The 16,834-nt window shown below is 42.3% G+C and overlaps 1 protein-coding gene across 7 annotated transcripts in view; it reads left to right on the top strand.

The window, feature by feature from the left end:
- The window catches only part of BRCA2 (BRCA2 DNA repair associated), a 265,664-nt gene that overhangs the window by 225,480 nt on the left and 23,350 nt on the right, over positions 1 to 16,834 (top strand). For all 7 annotated transcript variants that reach the window (XM_085850729.1, XM_085850730.1, XM_085850728.1 and 4 more), the window contains 3 exons: positions 9,091 to 9,254; positions 9,540 to 9,678; positions 13,971 to 14,227. In XM_085850729.1, coding sequence (XP_085706855.1) covers positions 9,091 to 9,254; positions 9,540 to 9,678; positions 13,971 to 14,227 — 560 coding nt within the window. The remainder of the gene's footprint in view (positions 1 to 9,090; positions 9,255 to 9,539; positions 9,679 to 13,970; positions 14,228 to 16,834) is intronic.

Here is a 16,834-nt window from a genome sequence, read left to right as displayed (position 1 = left end):
ATTGTTTTGTTGACTAACTACCTTTGGCCATCCAGTTCTCTATACGAAGTGACCTCTGTTTAAAAAGAAGAAACATGAAATTGTCAGCCATGTGGTTGAAGCGTTTTGAACTGGAACAGCACTTGGTAGAGTGCATACCTCCGCTAGGCTGAACATTTTACATTTTGTATCCCACTGATTGGCCAGATCTTGCATCTGAACCTGAACCAAAATCTAATTGACTTGTTCTTGTCACCTGCCCACTCATCAAACAAGTTTTGTCATAGCATGTCCACAACTTTTTGAAATATCATGCTATATATTGTTTTTGGCCCCACCTCTTGGTGTTGAAGAATCATTTCAATTTTTTTTTTTAATTCTCATCTCTGGATTCAGATTGTCACCAGCATGCAATCAATTCAGCCTTGTCACACACCCAACCTGTCCACTAAGTTTCGTATGAATCGGTCCATAACTTTTTGAAATATCGTGTTGTATATAGTTTTTGGCCCTATCTCTCAATTGTGAAGACTCACTTAAAAAATTCTAGTGTCTGAATCAGGATCTTCACCAAAATATAATCAATATCTCCTTGTCACACATCCAATCCGTCCATAACTCTTTGAGTTATCTTCCTCATAGACAGACAAACAAGGGTGAAAATATAACCTCCGTCCACCTTCAGTGGCATAGGAAATGAAGAAGATAAAAGGTAAATTTTATGAAAAAGTTGGATATCTTTTTTTTTTCTTTTTTTTTATTATTTCTTGTTAAAGTTCAAAATAAATTTATAAAATCAGAGCACATCGAAGAGCAATAAATTACATGTGAGTCTACTTGAGTTGGTTTGGAGGAGGAGTAGGTAGAAAGGGTAGTGGTAAACCTGTTTTTGGTAATTATCTTTAGATTGTAGAGGTGCAGAGAGGTGAGTGTCTTGTAGGCTATGGGTGGCCCACAAGGCAAAAGTGAGTGGAGAATCGATTTTTGTGACCATGATCAAGGAACTACCCAAATTTTAGATATATTATCACTGAATAATTGCTCGATCTGAAATGCCTTGTTTTGTTCCTACAGGCATATAACTTCAGGACAGTGTAGACAAAACCATCTAGTTCATGTAGATAGAATTTCATGCACCTCGGACCGAATGCTACAAAGTTGTATACTCTTAAAGTAGGCCGAGTCATTTCCTTGACTAATTGGTTGCATAAGAGGGTGCATTGTCCCTTTTAATTTTCACGCTCTGCCATCTTCAATTACTAGGTCAGGGAGATGACATCCTCTGTGGTGAATTACAATAAATGGCAACTTAGTTGTTACCTGTTTCCTCACCACTTTTCAGCTAACTATAAGACGTGTGGGGACAGGCGTATAATGGCTGCTTCCTCTGAATCCATACAGGTTGGCTTCAGCAGATGCTTCCTTCGAATCTTGGGGGTTGCATGTTTCGTTGTCATTAATATTAAGAGTGGAATGACATGGGTCGTCATGTCGGTGGAGTGGGTGGAGCAGAGATTTAAATTTTTTTGCATACATAGTCGATGCTCGTAGAAGACCGAGTACACAAAACGGACCAGGTTGTAACAGACAAAAACAGGACGCAGAACATGCATGCATGGAGAAGGAAACTCCAAGGAGGAAAAACTGGAGAATTAGGAGGGATTTTGGTGGGGTTAACGAGGGTAGAAACGATCATGGTTTTGGATTGGGAACAATGTGAGATGGTGGGGACCTGAACAGCTGTCTTGAAGACCTGGAGAGAAGGATGAGATTGAAGAGGATGTAGAAGTTTATTCCAAAGGCGGGATAAAAGAGGAACGAATGAGAGGAGGTGAGTAGTGATCCTGGATTTTGGTAGTTTTACCAGAAGAGGGTTGATGGTAGAACATGTGAGCCCTGCTAAACCAGGGGGGGGGGCAGGGGGGGACACGGAAAGAACAGAGGGTGCAAGACCAGAAAGAAGGCGGGAGAAGACAGAGACACCACCAACCTGTCTGCAATGGTGAAGTAATAAGCCCATCGACTCAGCTCCAGCATGGGAGATTCCAATGATCTTGAAGTCCTTGGTTTCCACAGTGTCAATATGTGGGAAAGGGGAGCCAGCCCAAAGGGGAGAGTAGTACTCCATTAAGCTGCAGATGAAGGCTTTAGGGAAATAGTTCAAGTGTGCCAAGAAAGGACTTTGTATGTCACAGGATGCCCAGTTGACATCAACGGCTGGCTTTGGAGGCCAACGTTGAAATGTGGTTTGCTCAAGAAAGATCATTGCTGTTAGTGAGACCCAAGCATTTGATTGACTGAATGTCTTTGAGAGGATTGATGAGAAAGTAGATGAGGGGTTGTGGGAGTGCCAGAGACAGGCCTTTCAGAGATAGATAGTCAGAATGTGAGATTTGTCAGGATTGAAAGACATATTCCAAGTGTTTGACCATCTTGTGATTTTTGTCAAGATCTGAAGAGCGGGAAGAGGCTGCAGCCTGCTTGTCTGAAGGATTGGGGATGTCATGGCAGAGGGTGGAATCATCAGCAAATAGATAAAGAGGATTTTTCAGTCAGACTGATCATTGATGATCAGGAATAGGACTGGGTCCAGAACACTGCTTTGGTGCACTCCAGCCTTGACAGGGAGAGAAGATGAAAGGATCCCATTAAGTACCACACGTTGGCTACCAGAGTTGAGGAAGTCAATAAATCATGTGTGGAGTTGGCTTTGAATGCCATAGGCACAGTTTAGAGAGCAAGTCACGATGCCAGAGTGGATCACAGGCATGAGATATGTCCAGGGTGAAGACGCTGAGCTCTTGTCTGACATTGAGGGCCTCTATCCATTGTTGCGTGAGTGGAAGCAGGCGTGTCTAAGGTAGAGTGACCTGGTCTGAAACAAATTGGTCATCTGAGATGAGGTTGTTGAAGAAAAGGGAGGTATTGATATCAGCTCTGATGATGGATTTACACCCTTTGGGCTCCATTAGATCACTGAGACCCCTTAGACCTTTGCACCTTTTAGACTCCATCACACACTGGTGGACCCTTTTGAGATATATATATATATATATATATATATATATATATATATATATATATATATATATATATATATATATATATATATATATATATATATATATATATATATATATATATACACTTTCCTTGACCTTTTCAACACTTTTCAGACCTATATACTTTTTAAGACTATTTGGATACTTTGAGACCCTTTGGATATTTTAGACCCCTTTGGTCATTTTAAAACCCTTTTGCTTTCACCCTTAGACCCTTCGACCAATTTAGACGTATGAGGCTCTCTTGAGACCCTTAAGCCAATTTAGACCCCTTAGAAAACTGAAAAATAATTCCCCTGAAAATCGTTTTTATTACCTTTTTCACGCATCATTCGAGTCGCATCACAAGTTGCAATGACGAATCAAAACTGGTTTCCCAAAGTGAAATTGATGTTACAAAAGTGAAATTGAAACTACTGATCTATGCATCATCAGATGGGAAACCAGAAGTAAATTCTGTGAGAAATACTGAATGAAAATTGCCGAAAGCAAAGCCACGGGGAGTACAGAGAGAGGGCAGTTTGGGGACTGAAGAAGCGATCTGAAGAGGAATAGGTGCCTGGAGGTAGTCAGTTGGCATGGAAAGAACTTCGGTGATCTTCCATCAGGTAGTAGGCCCAAAACGTGCCTAAATCCGTGTCCCAGCCGAGCTTTTGTCATATAACTCTCACTCCCAAGTAGTACTTTGGAGATACAACCAGCATGGATTGGAAATCTTCGCTGGTGGCATGGAACGAAGTTGTCGAGGTTATCAGCTCCACCCACTGTGATATCTGCACACTATTGCTATGATTGCGATATCTGAATATTTACACAGAATTCCCCTTTTTCCCAATACACACTCAACAAAATTGCTCATTTAAAGGCCCGGTCACACCTTGACGTTTTAGCCAGCGATGGCAACGTATTAAAATGTTTGTAAAACGCTGGCTGACGTTGAACTTTTGATTTTTTTTTTTAAGATTCGGACGTATTCATAACGAGTTGGTCGTATGCATAACATATTAGTAATGAACACAGAACGTTTCGTTGTGTTATAGATAACTTATACCAACGAATGCTGAACCTGTTGTTGGCCTACACAACCTCTGCCCAACGATAGTCTAACTTCGGCATAGCGCGTTGCACGCATCGCCGACGATGTCGTGACGTAGCCTATTAAAAGGCTGACGCACAACGATTCGAATCATAACTGCCGTAGAAATGGAAGTGACAACATCGCGGTCACACCTTGGCGATCTTGCCAGCGTATGCCGACCTAAGAAAAATGTGTCTAAAACGTTGGGGGCACGTCAAATACTGTATGAGTAAGTTTGGTATACGTGAGTAGAACGCTAAAGTATGCTATCATACGTCGTAGTAAGTAGAGTACGTCAAGAAATTTTAAACATGTTCAAAATTTTACGACGTACTCGGCGTATGACACACGTTCCGCATGCGATGGGGATAAGTTTTACACACGATATGTGGACGCTTACACACCTCCACAAAGGCTACTTATAAGCTACTCATAAGTCGAAACACGTCGCGGTAATGTCTTTTTTACGCGAAACTTATTTCTAACTTATGTTTGACGTGCTTTGAACCAATTCTTTACGTAGTCCCAACACACATCGACGTATGTAGACGTATTCCAATGACCTCTTAAGGTCGACAAAAAAAAAAAAAATGAACGTGTTTCTAGGTTACAACTGCCATATAAAGACGTGTTCCCAGCGGTTTTGGGAATTGATATATAAAAATGGTGTTCATTTTTATGAACCCAACAGTGTTTTCGAGTTCCTTTTTGAGTCGATGTCCATGTCAGCAGTATCAGTATCAGTATTAGTATTAGTATTAGTATTAGTATTAGTAGTAGTTTGTTCATGTTGGCAGTAGTAGGTGAGTGTGAGGGGGAGGGTGTGGGTTATGATGGATCGTCCTTGCGTCCGCGTGTCCACGGGTAGGTTCATAGGCTGCCACTCAACGATTTAAATGGCTGCATCTCCACGATTGAAAGTAGACGCTTGCGCTCAACAATTGGATTTTTTTTTACACTCAACGACTTTTAAACGGTACAACTCAGCTATTTTCATTGTTTACAAGGAAGGATTTAAATTGCTGTCACTCGCCTTTGTTTTTTTTATTTTATTATTTTTATTTTTTTTGACGCTGGGGTTTGGAAATTTGAAGCGTTTCTTCTGAACGTGTTAAAACGCTCAAACTCGACTATTTTAAATAGACGCTGCCGATGTACAATTGGAATCATAGCCAAGCTAGACATCGAAGTGTGAACATCCTCGTCATGCCGAAGAAAAGTTTGAAGAATGCTGCAAATAAGTGTCCTGGCCGTGGCCGTGGACGCTGACTCAAGGACGAGCCATTATACCGACGTCTTTCAGCCTATGAGTAACTTAAAAGTAACGTCTGTCGATGTGTGGCAACGATCGCGTAACGTGCCAACAACACGTTAATCATAGGTTAGAAATAAGTTTCGGGTACGCTAAACATTACCTCGGCGTGTCTCAACTTATGATTAACTTACAAGTAGCATGTGTTGACGTCTGTCAACGATCGCAGACCGTGCATACAACTTGTGGCCAGCGTAGCGGAACGTGTGAGTCATACGCCGGCATACGTCGTGAAATTTCAAGCATGAAAAAATTTGAGGACAACCGAAAAGTACAACGTTTAAAGCCAACGTACAACGACGTATGGCAGTGTTTTTCAGCGTGCTCTCAATGTTATCAAAACTTACCCATAACGTATTCAACGTGTGCCAGAGTTTTAGAAAAAAAATTCAAAAATCGGCATACGTTGGCTAAAACGTCAAGGTGTGACCGGGCCTTAAGGTGGGACATCGACAAACCTATCAGTGATGGGTTACCCTGCTGGTATATCTTCTAAAAACTAAGTGTGTGTGTGTGTGTGTGTGTGTGTGTGTGTGTGTGTGTGTGTGTGTGTGTGTGTGTGTGTGTGTGTGTGTGTGTGTGTTTTTTCCTCCATAACTTCAAAACTGTGAAACCTCACAGCCTGAAACTTCCCATGCATACCAAGAAAATTCAAGGAAGTGTTTTGTTGAATTAAAACACCCCTTTTGAAGATAATGAATGGCCCTTTCAAATTGTATCCTTAATCGGGCGCATTCTCGGCCACCTCACTCTCTATGGGGTCTTGAGGCTTATCCTGGGTGACCTCGCTGGGGTCTGAAACTGCCATATTTTTTGGCCTGCTCAATCATGCCTTGACTTAGAACAGGCCACAACAATTGCTTAACGATAAAACATTTTTTTTCACTTTCCTCACTCATAATATGCCTGATCATCATACGTATGAATCGCAAGGAACATTGCAGTGCTTTATAAGCATTGCATTGCACATGCCATAACCTCGAGAATCTCTTTCATTTCCGCACATGCCATAACCCCAAGAATCTCTTAAACTAAGCTGAATGAAATAATTGAAGCTCCAGAATCGAACTTAGCAGCAGTTCCGAGTGCTAAAAACAAAGTGTTCATTTGTCCAATTCGGGCATATTTGATATTTCGGGTATGTAATATTCTCCGGCGGTCCGGTGTTTAATATGACGGTTCGGTGATTGCTAATTTACGACCTTTTTATGCCCCTTGCCAAGTCAGCCATTCCTTATCAATTATTTATTTGGAGTACTTGATTGAGTGCTTAAGCCGCTTACCAGGTGCCTTACAGTCGAGAGCAGTCCAGTTTGTGTCCCGACCGGGATGTACAGTCGGCAGTTGCTACAAGGTAGAGGTACATATAGTGTAGTAGAAAGTAGAAAAATCGTGCAAATTATGATACAAGCATCAAATTTGGCATTTCTGTTCTGCAGGGCTTTCTGATCAAATCTGCTCGAATGGCCATTTGAAAATTCAAATTTTGAAAAATTTGAAGGGAAAAAAAAATTCAAAATAATTTGAAGTCACAGCTGGCTGAAATTCTTGAAGAGCAAGTGAACATCCCAGACAGAGAACCAAGGGGAGATGCAGTCATCATTGATGGCTCAGCACTTATCAATGCCCAACCTCCACGCACTTCAAAGATATTTGATGACTATGCTAAAGAAGACATCATCCCAAAGGTGGAATCCTATGGTGCCAGGTATGAGAGGGTGGACGTAGTGTTTGATGTGTACAAGAAGTCAAGTCTGAAGTCCGAGGCAAGGTCGAAAAGGGGGGCAAGGAATCAGAAGAAGAGTGACAGGAACTAGTAAGACCCCAAGTAACTGGAGAAGCTTTCTTCGAGATGACAGCAACAAGACTGAGCTGTTTCACTTCTTGCGGAAAAGATGTGTGAAGCACAGACAACAAGTACAGTCATTGTCACAAAAGGAGAAGATGCCATAAGCAACACAAGGAAGTCACTGGATGCTGTGTCTCCATGTTGTCTTGAAGAAGCTGACACTCGAATATTTGTACACGCCACGGATGCAACGACGGATGGTAGCAAGTCCATTATCATTAAGGCTAATGACATGGACGTACTAGTCATAGCAATATCTGTACTGCCATCCTTACAGGAACTAGGTCTTGAGAACATGTGGATTGCCTTTGGCCAAGGAGCCAAGGCGCGATGGATTCCAGTCCATGAGGTAGTTTCTGCAATAGGGCCTGAGAAAGCTGGAGGGATCCCATACTTCCATGCGTTCACTGGATGGGACGTCGTGTCTGCCTTCTGCGGTAAAGGGAAGAAAACTGCATGGCAGACTTGGAACGTCTTTGATGATGTTTCTGAAACATTCACCAATCGCAGCCAGCATCCCACATTGATTCGTGATCTTGACTTTATTTATTTTTATTTATTTTTTTCAAATTTTTCAAAATTTGGATTTTCAAATGGCCAATCAGGCAGATTTGATTAGAATCCCCTTGAGAACAAATGTGCCAAATTTGATGCTTGTATCAAATTTCCTCTCAAACACCGATTCCTCTCAAAAATTGCTGTTATCTGCCCCACTAATATGGGTACATTTGGATTTTAAAGTGATTCTCCGTGGGTGTGTACATACCTGCATACTTGGTGGTGGCAACGTTTCATCCCATATCTTATGATGATGATGGGCTTTCGAAAGGTTATATGGTTTCTCTTTTTTGAGTTTCAAAGCAAAATACATTTGATAACACCCGATTTCCAAGCGGTTTGCCATCCGTATTAACGTGTTTTTGAAATTATCGAGCCCAATTTTTTTTTTCTTCCCATCACATGACGCTTGCCAGCTGTTTATAAAAATTAATGGTTTCGCACATCTCCTTGAAACAATTATACTGCACTGTTGTTTTTTCAAAATGTCTTCATTGAAATTCCCCTAAAACAAAGGGTGAAAGCTACTCAAGGTTTTTGGGTTGAATACAGTATGTACTGCAGTCAGTAATCACACTGACTCCAATTAGCCGATGAGCAAGAAATTGTTGATATCGGCCAAACACTAATTGTGTGTGTGTGTGTGTGTGTGTGTGTGTGTGTGTGTGTGTGTGTGTGTGTGTGTGTGTGTGTGTGTGTGTGTGTGTGTGTGTGTGTGTGTGTGTGTGTGTGTGTGTGTGTGTGTTCATAAAGCATAACATTTTCTTCTGCTAACTCGGTGTTTGTCTCTGGACGCGTCTGGGCGGTGTTTGTTTCCAGACGCGTCTGGGCGGTGTTTGTCTCCGGACGCGTCTTGGCGGTCTTTGTCTCCGGACGCGTCTGGGCGGTGTTTGTCTCCGGACGCATCTGGGCGGTGTTGGTCTCCGGACGCGTCTGGGTGGTGTTCGTCTCCGGACGCGTGTGAGCGGTGTTCGTCTCCGGACGCGTCTGGGCGGTGTTTGTTTCCGGACGCGTCTGGGCGGTGTTTGTCTCCGGACGCGTCTGGGCGGTGTTCGTCTCCGGACGCGTCTGGGCGGTGTTTGTCTCCGGACGCGTCTGGGCGGTGCATGCACAAGAGATATTTTGTGTAACTTTTAAATTGCATTAGTTCTTGTGCAAACTCACATTTACACATGTGCAAGTAACATGTTATTGGGAGCCATTCTTAATTTATATGTTGATGATTACTTTTGACCATTTTCTGTCACTTCAGGCTGCCAACTGAATGTGTGGCGACCGCAGGCTGAACTGAAAGACCAAATTAAAGAAGGGCAGCGGCTGCGTGCCTATCATCTTGCAGTCACACCTGGTAGGAGGTGTTCAAGTGGTGGATTGAAACTTACTGCCACCAAGAAGAGCAAGTTCCTTCCACTGGATGTCAGTTATATTTCATTATTGATATGATTTCAAATCATAATTATACCCGGCAGCTCTGCTGTACCCATTGCGTTTCACCCTGGACAGTATGTTCAATCACTATTGTTGCTTTGCTGTCGAGTGAAACTAAACCGCAATCAGATAAGTATTTTACAAAATTAATTTTGTTGTGACTTTTGTATAAGTAGTTTAATTATTTTGTTATTTCAGTCATCCTTTGCTTTATGTAGTTATAGCCAGTTCATAAAATATCCTTGCTATATATAAACTTGCTGTTGTTTACAGGCCCTGGATGAACAGAAATGCAAAGTTTACCAACCCAGAGAGGTTGTTCCTCTTGAGGCCTTTTCCAGAACAAGTTTTCAGCCTTTCTTCCATGAGGTGGATGTTGTGGGATTTGTCATCACCGTGGATGCAAAGCAATGTATGTTCACCACTGCACTGTAAAAAATATTTTTCTTGCTTTCTGATAAAGGTGGACATTGTGGGCGAGGGTGGAATTGGGGTTGGTTCCTGCTGTGATTTATTATTATCAAACAATCAATAACCAAGTTTTAAATTTGCCTCATCAGAGAAACTTGGAAACTCTTGGTAAATAGGTGAATACATTTAATTAAGGTACAAGTTGGCTATTTCTCAGAATGTATCATCCTGTTCATACAAGCATGGTTCAACAAGTAAAGACAGTTTTCAACAGATGTTCAAATCTCCAGACTCATGAAAAGTAGAATTATCCGATAGGCTGTGGGAGTTCTTCTGTTGTTGTGGAGTTGATTGCCAACCAGATGTCCCGTGCTGTTCAACCTTTTGAGATGGTGGGTGTACTTCAGTCTGGCAAATTGGAAGCCATCTTTCGTCGAGTAGTGATACTACCATCCATCCATTGGGACCATACATCCATCAGCCTGTTCGCAAACTCCTCAACTACCCTCTCATCCTTGAGCTTGCCAACATCCAGCCTCGGCTGGGATGGTGCCATTCTCCTGGGTTTAAGCTGCAACTTCAGAGTTGCTACCACAAGCCTGTGGTCAGTATTGAGGAACTAAGCACTCCGTTAAGACCCTGTCACACCTTGACGATTTAGCCAGCGTATGCCTGATGTATGCAAAATTTGGCTAAAACGCTGGCACACGTCGAATACGTTATGGGTAAGTTTGTATACGTTAAGAGCACGCTGGCATACGTCGTAGTATGCTGGCTTTTTTGTAGTACGCTGGCATACGTCTTTGTACGCCGAGGTGTTAGACAAATCTTCCATGCTTGAAATTTTCGACGTATGCCAGCGTATGACTCGCACATTCCGCATACGCTTGGCCATAAGTTGTAGGCACGTTACGCGATCGTTGACGCACGTTACTTGTAGGTTACTTATTATGTCGAAACACGTCGAGGTAGTGTTTAGCATACCCGAAACTTATTTCAAACCTATGAGTAATGTGTTGTAGGCACGTTACGCGATCGTTGACGCACGTCGACACATGTTACTTGTATGTTACTCATAAGTCGAAACACGTCAAGGTAATGGTTAGCGTCAGTGTTCCAGACTCCCTGGTTTTTTTTTTTTCTTCGGTATGACGGTGATGTTGACACTTCGATTTCTAGTGCAGTTATAATATAATATAATTAATAGGCTGCCGCTCAACGATATAAATCATAACCGCACTAGAAATCGAAGTGTCAACATCACCGTCATACCGAAGAAAAAAAAAACAAACAAAAAGAAGAACCAGGGAGTATGGAACACTGACGCTAACCATTACCTTGACGTGTTTCGACATATGAGTAATGTACAAGTAACGTGTGTCAACGATCGCGTAGCATGCCTACAACTTATGCCAGCGTATGCGGAACGTGTGTCATACGTCGAGTATGTCGAGAAATTTTCAACATGCTGAAAATTTCTCGATGTACTCACGTATACAAAACTTACCCATAACGTATTCGACGTGTGCCAGCTTGGTTTGGCAAATTTTTCATACGTCGGCATACGCTGGCTAAAACGTGAAGGTGTGACAGCGGCTTCACACTTCGATGTCTTGTGCGGTTATGATTTGAATCGTCGAGCCGCAGCCTATGAATAGCCAATGCCACGTGATCGTCAGCGATACGCTGCCGCGCGCGATGTATAAGTTAGGCTATCGTTGGGCATAGGTTGTGAACGCCGACAACACGCTCAGCATTCGTTGGTATAAGTTATCTATATGTGATTAAAACGTTCTGTGTACGTTACTCATACGTTATGCATACGTCCAACACGTTATTATACGCCCAAAACTTAAAAAACATCAATAGTTCAGCGTACACCAGCGTTTTACATACATTTTGAGACCTTGCCATACGCTGGCAAAACGTCAAAGTGTGACAGCCCCTTTAGACCCTGCAGTTCTGGATCATCCTCCAGTGACCATAAATGAGCACATGGCCAATTTCCTTTGCTACACCACCAGTATTGGAATAACAAGTCCAGCGATGAGCCTGTGGGCACTGAAACTACGAACCAGCCACCCTAAGTCCATGATTTCTTGCAAAATCAAGGAACTTATTGCTATTCGGGTTCACAGTTCCAGACCCATGGGGACCAACACACGTCTCATAACCATCCCTATCTGTTCCAGTCGATGCATTGAAATCCCCCAAGACGAGAAGTGTATCTCTCCTGGGGCTCTGATCAACCACAGACTCGAGTGTGGCATAGAATGCGTCCTTCACGGTGAGATCACTCGCCTCAGTCGGAGCATTTACAGAGACCAGGGAAATGACACCCAAGGAGTGACAAATCCTGTCTCACAATACGCTCGTTGACCGGTGTTACCTCAATTATCATTGGTGTCAGCTTATTGGACACAGCTTCAGCAACTCCTTGGGCATGGTAACCATCAGAGCGACCAAACCAATAGTAGGTGCAACCACCCACCATGATGTCACTGCAATCTGGTCTCTGAACCTCAGAGAGTGCTGCAACACCAATGTTCAAACACTAGAGCTAAGATGAGAACAGAGACAAGTGATCATCCTGTCTTAGGGATAGGACATTCCAGGCACCCATCTGAAGGGACCGCCTCAGGGTAACCCAAGGAGACCATCGTCTGGTGGACGACACCTCAGCACCACCCTGACACGCACGACCACAATCTGACCCAGGAAGGTTGCCTTGTAATTTTCCTATCATCAAAGAGTGGGGGTCCCGAAGGCTTTTCCCCAATCCGGTCATCTAGTGTGCTACCCTGCGGAGGGCAGCTGCACAGGAGGTACTCCCATGGAGTTGGTTTTCAATTTTCTTTGCGTTTTTCTTGTGCTTTCTGGAGTGAAGGCTTTTCCGGTGGCCGGAGTGCAAATCCTTCCATCAACCTCCTCATAAAAAGTAACCAAACTGCAGGAGGACATCTGCAGACACAGTTGAGCACTAGCTATGGATGACCGTTGGCTCACAAGGAGCTCCTCTGTCATTTAAGGAAGAACAAGCGTGAATGTGATTTTCATGCGGCGGCACATTCCCAGAGGGAACGGGTGTTAACTTGTAAATATATACACGAGTTCTCTTATCTTCTACAACAAATTGAACCAGCAAGTTATTGAATGCTTCCTGAACTGGATTTCTCTCCACCCGGGGCTTTAACCACATTCGCTTATTTCTCCTGGCACGCTGTCGGTGACATACTCACACTATTCCAGCAGTGCTCAGAGCTTACACCGTTCTCATTCTCTCCGTGCATTTCGTCATCATCGCCATTTTTGTTCAATGAAAATAGGGTCGTTGACAGTCGCCTCATATGCTCAAATTAGGCCACAGTGGGGAGGAAAATTGAACACCTTGAATTCCCTTAGAAGTCGTTTTGATACAACTAAAATTCAGCAAAATTTTGAGGGTTCCAACTGAAAGCCCTGATAAGGGGTAGGTGTTTGTATTTATTTTAAGCTTATTTGTGTGATCTTCATTCTTCCCATTGATGAATATGTACAAAGAGCATTGCAAGGTAAAACACTAGCATTAACCACCCTACAAGCTCATGTTTGGTGTTGGAGAAAGTGTCTTTCGATAGCTAGTTATTCCATTTAAATATGACACACCTTGTGAATATGAACCACTCCTTGGAACAAAAAAGTAAAAATTCGTTTGATAAGTAATTACGAACTTTGACTGAAAAAGGACAAGTAATTATGAACTTACAAATCATCGCTAGTTTGGCAACAGACGCAAGGTTAGGATGGTTGAGTCTTAGAGGAAAGGAGACTCAACGCCATACGAGTATAACTTTAGGAGAACGACCATGAGCAAGAATATTGGGTACCTTCTTTACCAACTGTCAAATCCAATTAATCCCTTTCAAAGGGCTTTAAATATTCTTACCAGAAAAAAGAAATACAATATCAGAGGATCAGGTCAAATGATTAATGAAGCAACTAACTGAAGGAATATTTTATACAAGTATGATCGAAAAAATATTTGAAGAAATGCAAAAAAAATTGATTTATGTTTCATGTGAATGAAAAATTCTTGTTTATACTGTTCTCTGAAAGCTTGAGCAAGTAAAGTTTTTATTTTTAATAGTCTTGTTGTGGGAGGGTGTGCTTGCTTGCATTTTGGCTTTTAACTATCTCATAATCGTTACTTTCTTCCTTTCTTATCAAATATGGATTGAACTGAATGAACCTTTACCAAAGTTAATCTGCTGTCAGCTCAGGCTGCATTGCTTCACCTTCTATTGCTTCCCTCAGCTCCGATGCAGGCAGTGTACTTGGGAGCTCCAAAGGAAGAGTTTGTGGTTCTACGTGTGTGGGGTGGCTTAGCACAACATGCAGCCCAAGAGCTGGTGCGACCCGGGGCTCTACTTGCTGCCTCAAACCTGCAGTGGACTGGAGAACGTCATTCCAGCTTCCCAGCATTATTTGCTGGAGAGAATGCGTCCTTCTCCCTTGGACCAAAAGAGGTCCATTTGCGAGAGGCATACAGAAAGCTTTGCAAAGCTGTACCAGTGAGTAGAGAGAAACGAGCAGTTTTTAAAGAGATAGAATGATTACGAACAATTTTTTTAGTTTGCAAAGTGGTGCGTTTCTTTGCCCATCTTGAAGTATATGTGGACATTTTTTTCTCATGAAATGTAGATTGCATTCACCATCTTTGTGTTCGCCACCTTTAGATATATGGGCATTTCGTTTGTTTGCCGTCTTCATGATAAAGCTGCACATGTTCAGTAGGGTGTTCCAAAAAAAATGAAAGTTTGATTTTTGCTGCTCCCTAATTTTGCCTTTGTTCCAATACCCCCATAAGAACTTATCGGTCAAAAATGAACAAAATTCCATGATATTTAGGGGTTCCTCAAGTTGACACAATTTTGGTTCATATTTACAAAATACACGTAATTTGCACAATGTAATATACTATTCTAAAAAAAAGCTCATCTAGGTCTCCTTGGAAAAACTCTTCTTTCATCCTATATGACTGCTGTGGTTTTTGACGATTCTTTTTCAGCTCTTGATATAGATGATAAAGCTTCATCACCCTTTCCTGACATTTGTCCAGTCACTGGATGGGAATCCAGGCCTTTTCCCAAAGTGCCGAAACAGTCTCAATGGTCCGCTTTGCACTTTCCTTAATAGTACTTCCATGCTCCGTGTGGTGGTATAAGAAATTGCACAGAACTGCTCTGTTAGTTGGCAAGCCAGCACAGTGAATATCTGCTGTAGGTTTGCCAACCAACCATACTGACAAAGAACTCCTTGTGGTGCTTGCAGTTGCCATGACACAATCTGAAAAAGGAAGGTATGTAAATTCCAATGAAAATATCAAACAACCATATTAATTGTGAAGTGTACTGCATTGTGCACATTCGATGGCAAGTTGTCATTTACAGTTTGGCAAATTTCAACAATATTGTGCCAACTTGAGGAACCCCTAAACATCCTCCAATCTACGTCATAGTTGGTGTGTATGTTTAAACTGCCAAATGGAACAAAGGCACACCCAGGGAGCATGAATATTCATACTTTTATTTTTTTACCCCCTATTATGAAGCACCCTAATGTTCAGGTTTGGCTCACTGTTATGAAAAGTGATGAGGGAACATCTACCCATTATTTATGGTATATAATTTTTATTATTTAAAATCTTCCAGCAGGTCCAGCAATGTTTTAGCTTTGCCTCTCTCAATTATATCCTGGTTTAAGAGGCATTTAAACCTCAATACCAAACCAAATGATGTTGACACTGCAGAAAGATGTATTCAATCAACCCCTATAGGGATGCATCGAAAGATTTCTGATTTATCTTATGGGGATATTACAGGGATCCAAGGTCAAAATTGGTTACAATATAATGGCTTTTGGCTTGCCTTCTCTCTGTTTTAACCAATTCAGACAACAATTGGAAAATAATTATACATTTAAGAAGAGGTGCAGTCCCTGAAAAGTCTGTCTCACGATCTGCCACAACTTTTTGTGGTGAGATCATATCACCAAACTGGCACCAAAAGCAAGCCGATCTCCAATTCTCCAGAGAATTAGAGGCATTTCTTCAAAGAGCTAAAGTTGTCCTGAACTTCACTGAGCTCAACAGTATATAAGGATTTCATGCAGATCTCTGGTACTCCTGCTTCCCACCTTACTCCTCTTTGAAGCATTCAAAAAGAAGGCCTTCTTCACCATTGAAATCTCAAGACAAGAGGTGGATTCTCACTGTCACTCTCCCACCAGCAGCAATATGGTGGGGGTTCTGTTTTCTACAAGCTTACATCTGCTCCACCTGCCCTGTCTCCCTTCTGCCCTTTCCAAACCACCCCAGGTTGCACATATTCATCAAATTCTCACTTACCCTTCCAAAGCTTTGCTGGTTCCCCACCTACATTCATTAATCCCCCTCTCCCGATTGTGGAATAGTCTCCCTTTGTCTCGTCCTCACTTCAGTGTTTTAAATGTGCTGCTCATGCCCATTTAAGATCTCTTCTTCACATGCTGACTCCTCCCCATTCTATTCCTCTCTACCCATTGTTACTCATTTTTGTTATTTCTTCTGTCCTTGCATATGTCAAGCTCCCTTCGACCATCACATTACCCTTTGATAGTCTCTAAACCTGCTGGCCTTTGTCCTTTCGCTTTTTCATGAGCCGAGACCCTTGTCCAAAAAAAGTACCAATGTATACATCTATCTACGTATGTGTGTATGTTTGTACATTTGATTTGATAATTTGATGTACTATACTCTTTACAGAGCATTGCTTCTTGGAAAGGGTCATACTGGGTGGTTTTTCCATTGCCTTCCTGGCATTATTTGTCCATGCTCTATTCTTTTCAATGCTGAACATCAAGCACGGAATCAGCACCACCATTTTTTCAGCCTTTGGTATGAATCGGCCAGGATTTGAATTCCCCCTGCATTATCCATTCTTTGTCTCTCCCAAGTTTCTGCAGAGCATGTGTGGTCCACCATCAACCCCCTCTGGTGAAACTCCCAAAATCCAGAATCACTGCTCACCTCCACTCATTCGATTCCCTTTTTTCCACCGATGGAACCAAGTTACACATTCTCTTAAATCTCATTCTTCCCTCAAGGTCTTCAAGACACCTGTTCACCACCATCTCAGATC

Source organism: Eptatretus burgeri, chromosome 13, assembly GCF_056783735.1.
Source record: "Eptatretus burgeri isolate ZD-2024b chromosome 13, Ebu_testis_v1, whole genome shotgun sequence".
NCBI classification, from domain to species: domain Eukaryota; kingdom Metazoa; phylum Chordata; class Myxini; order Myxiniformes; family Myxinidae; genus Eptatretus; species Eptatretus burgeri.
Note: the sequence above shows the minus strand (reverse complement) of the source record. Positions and strands in the feature narration are given on the sequence as shown.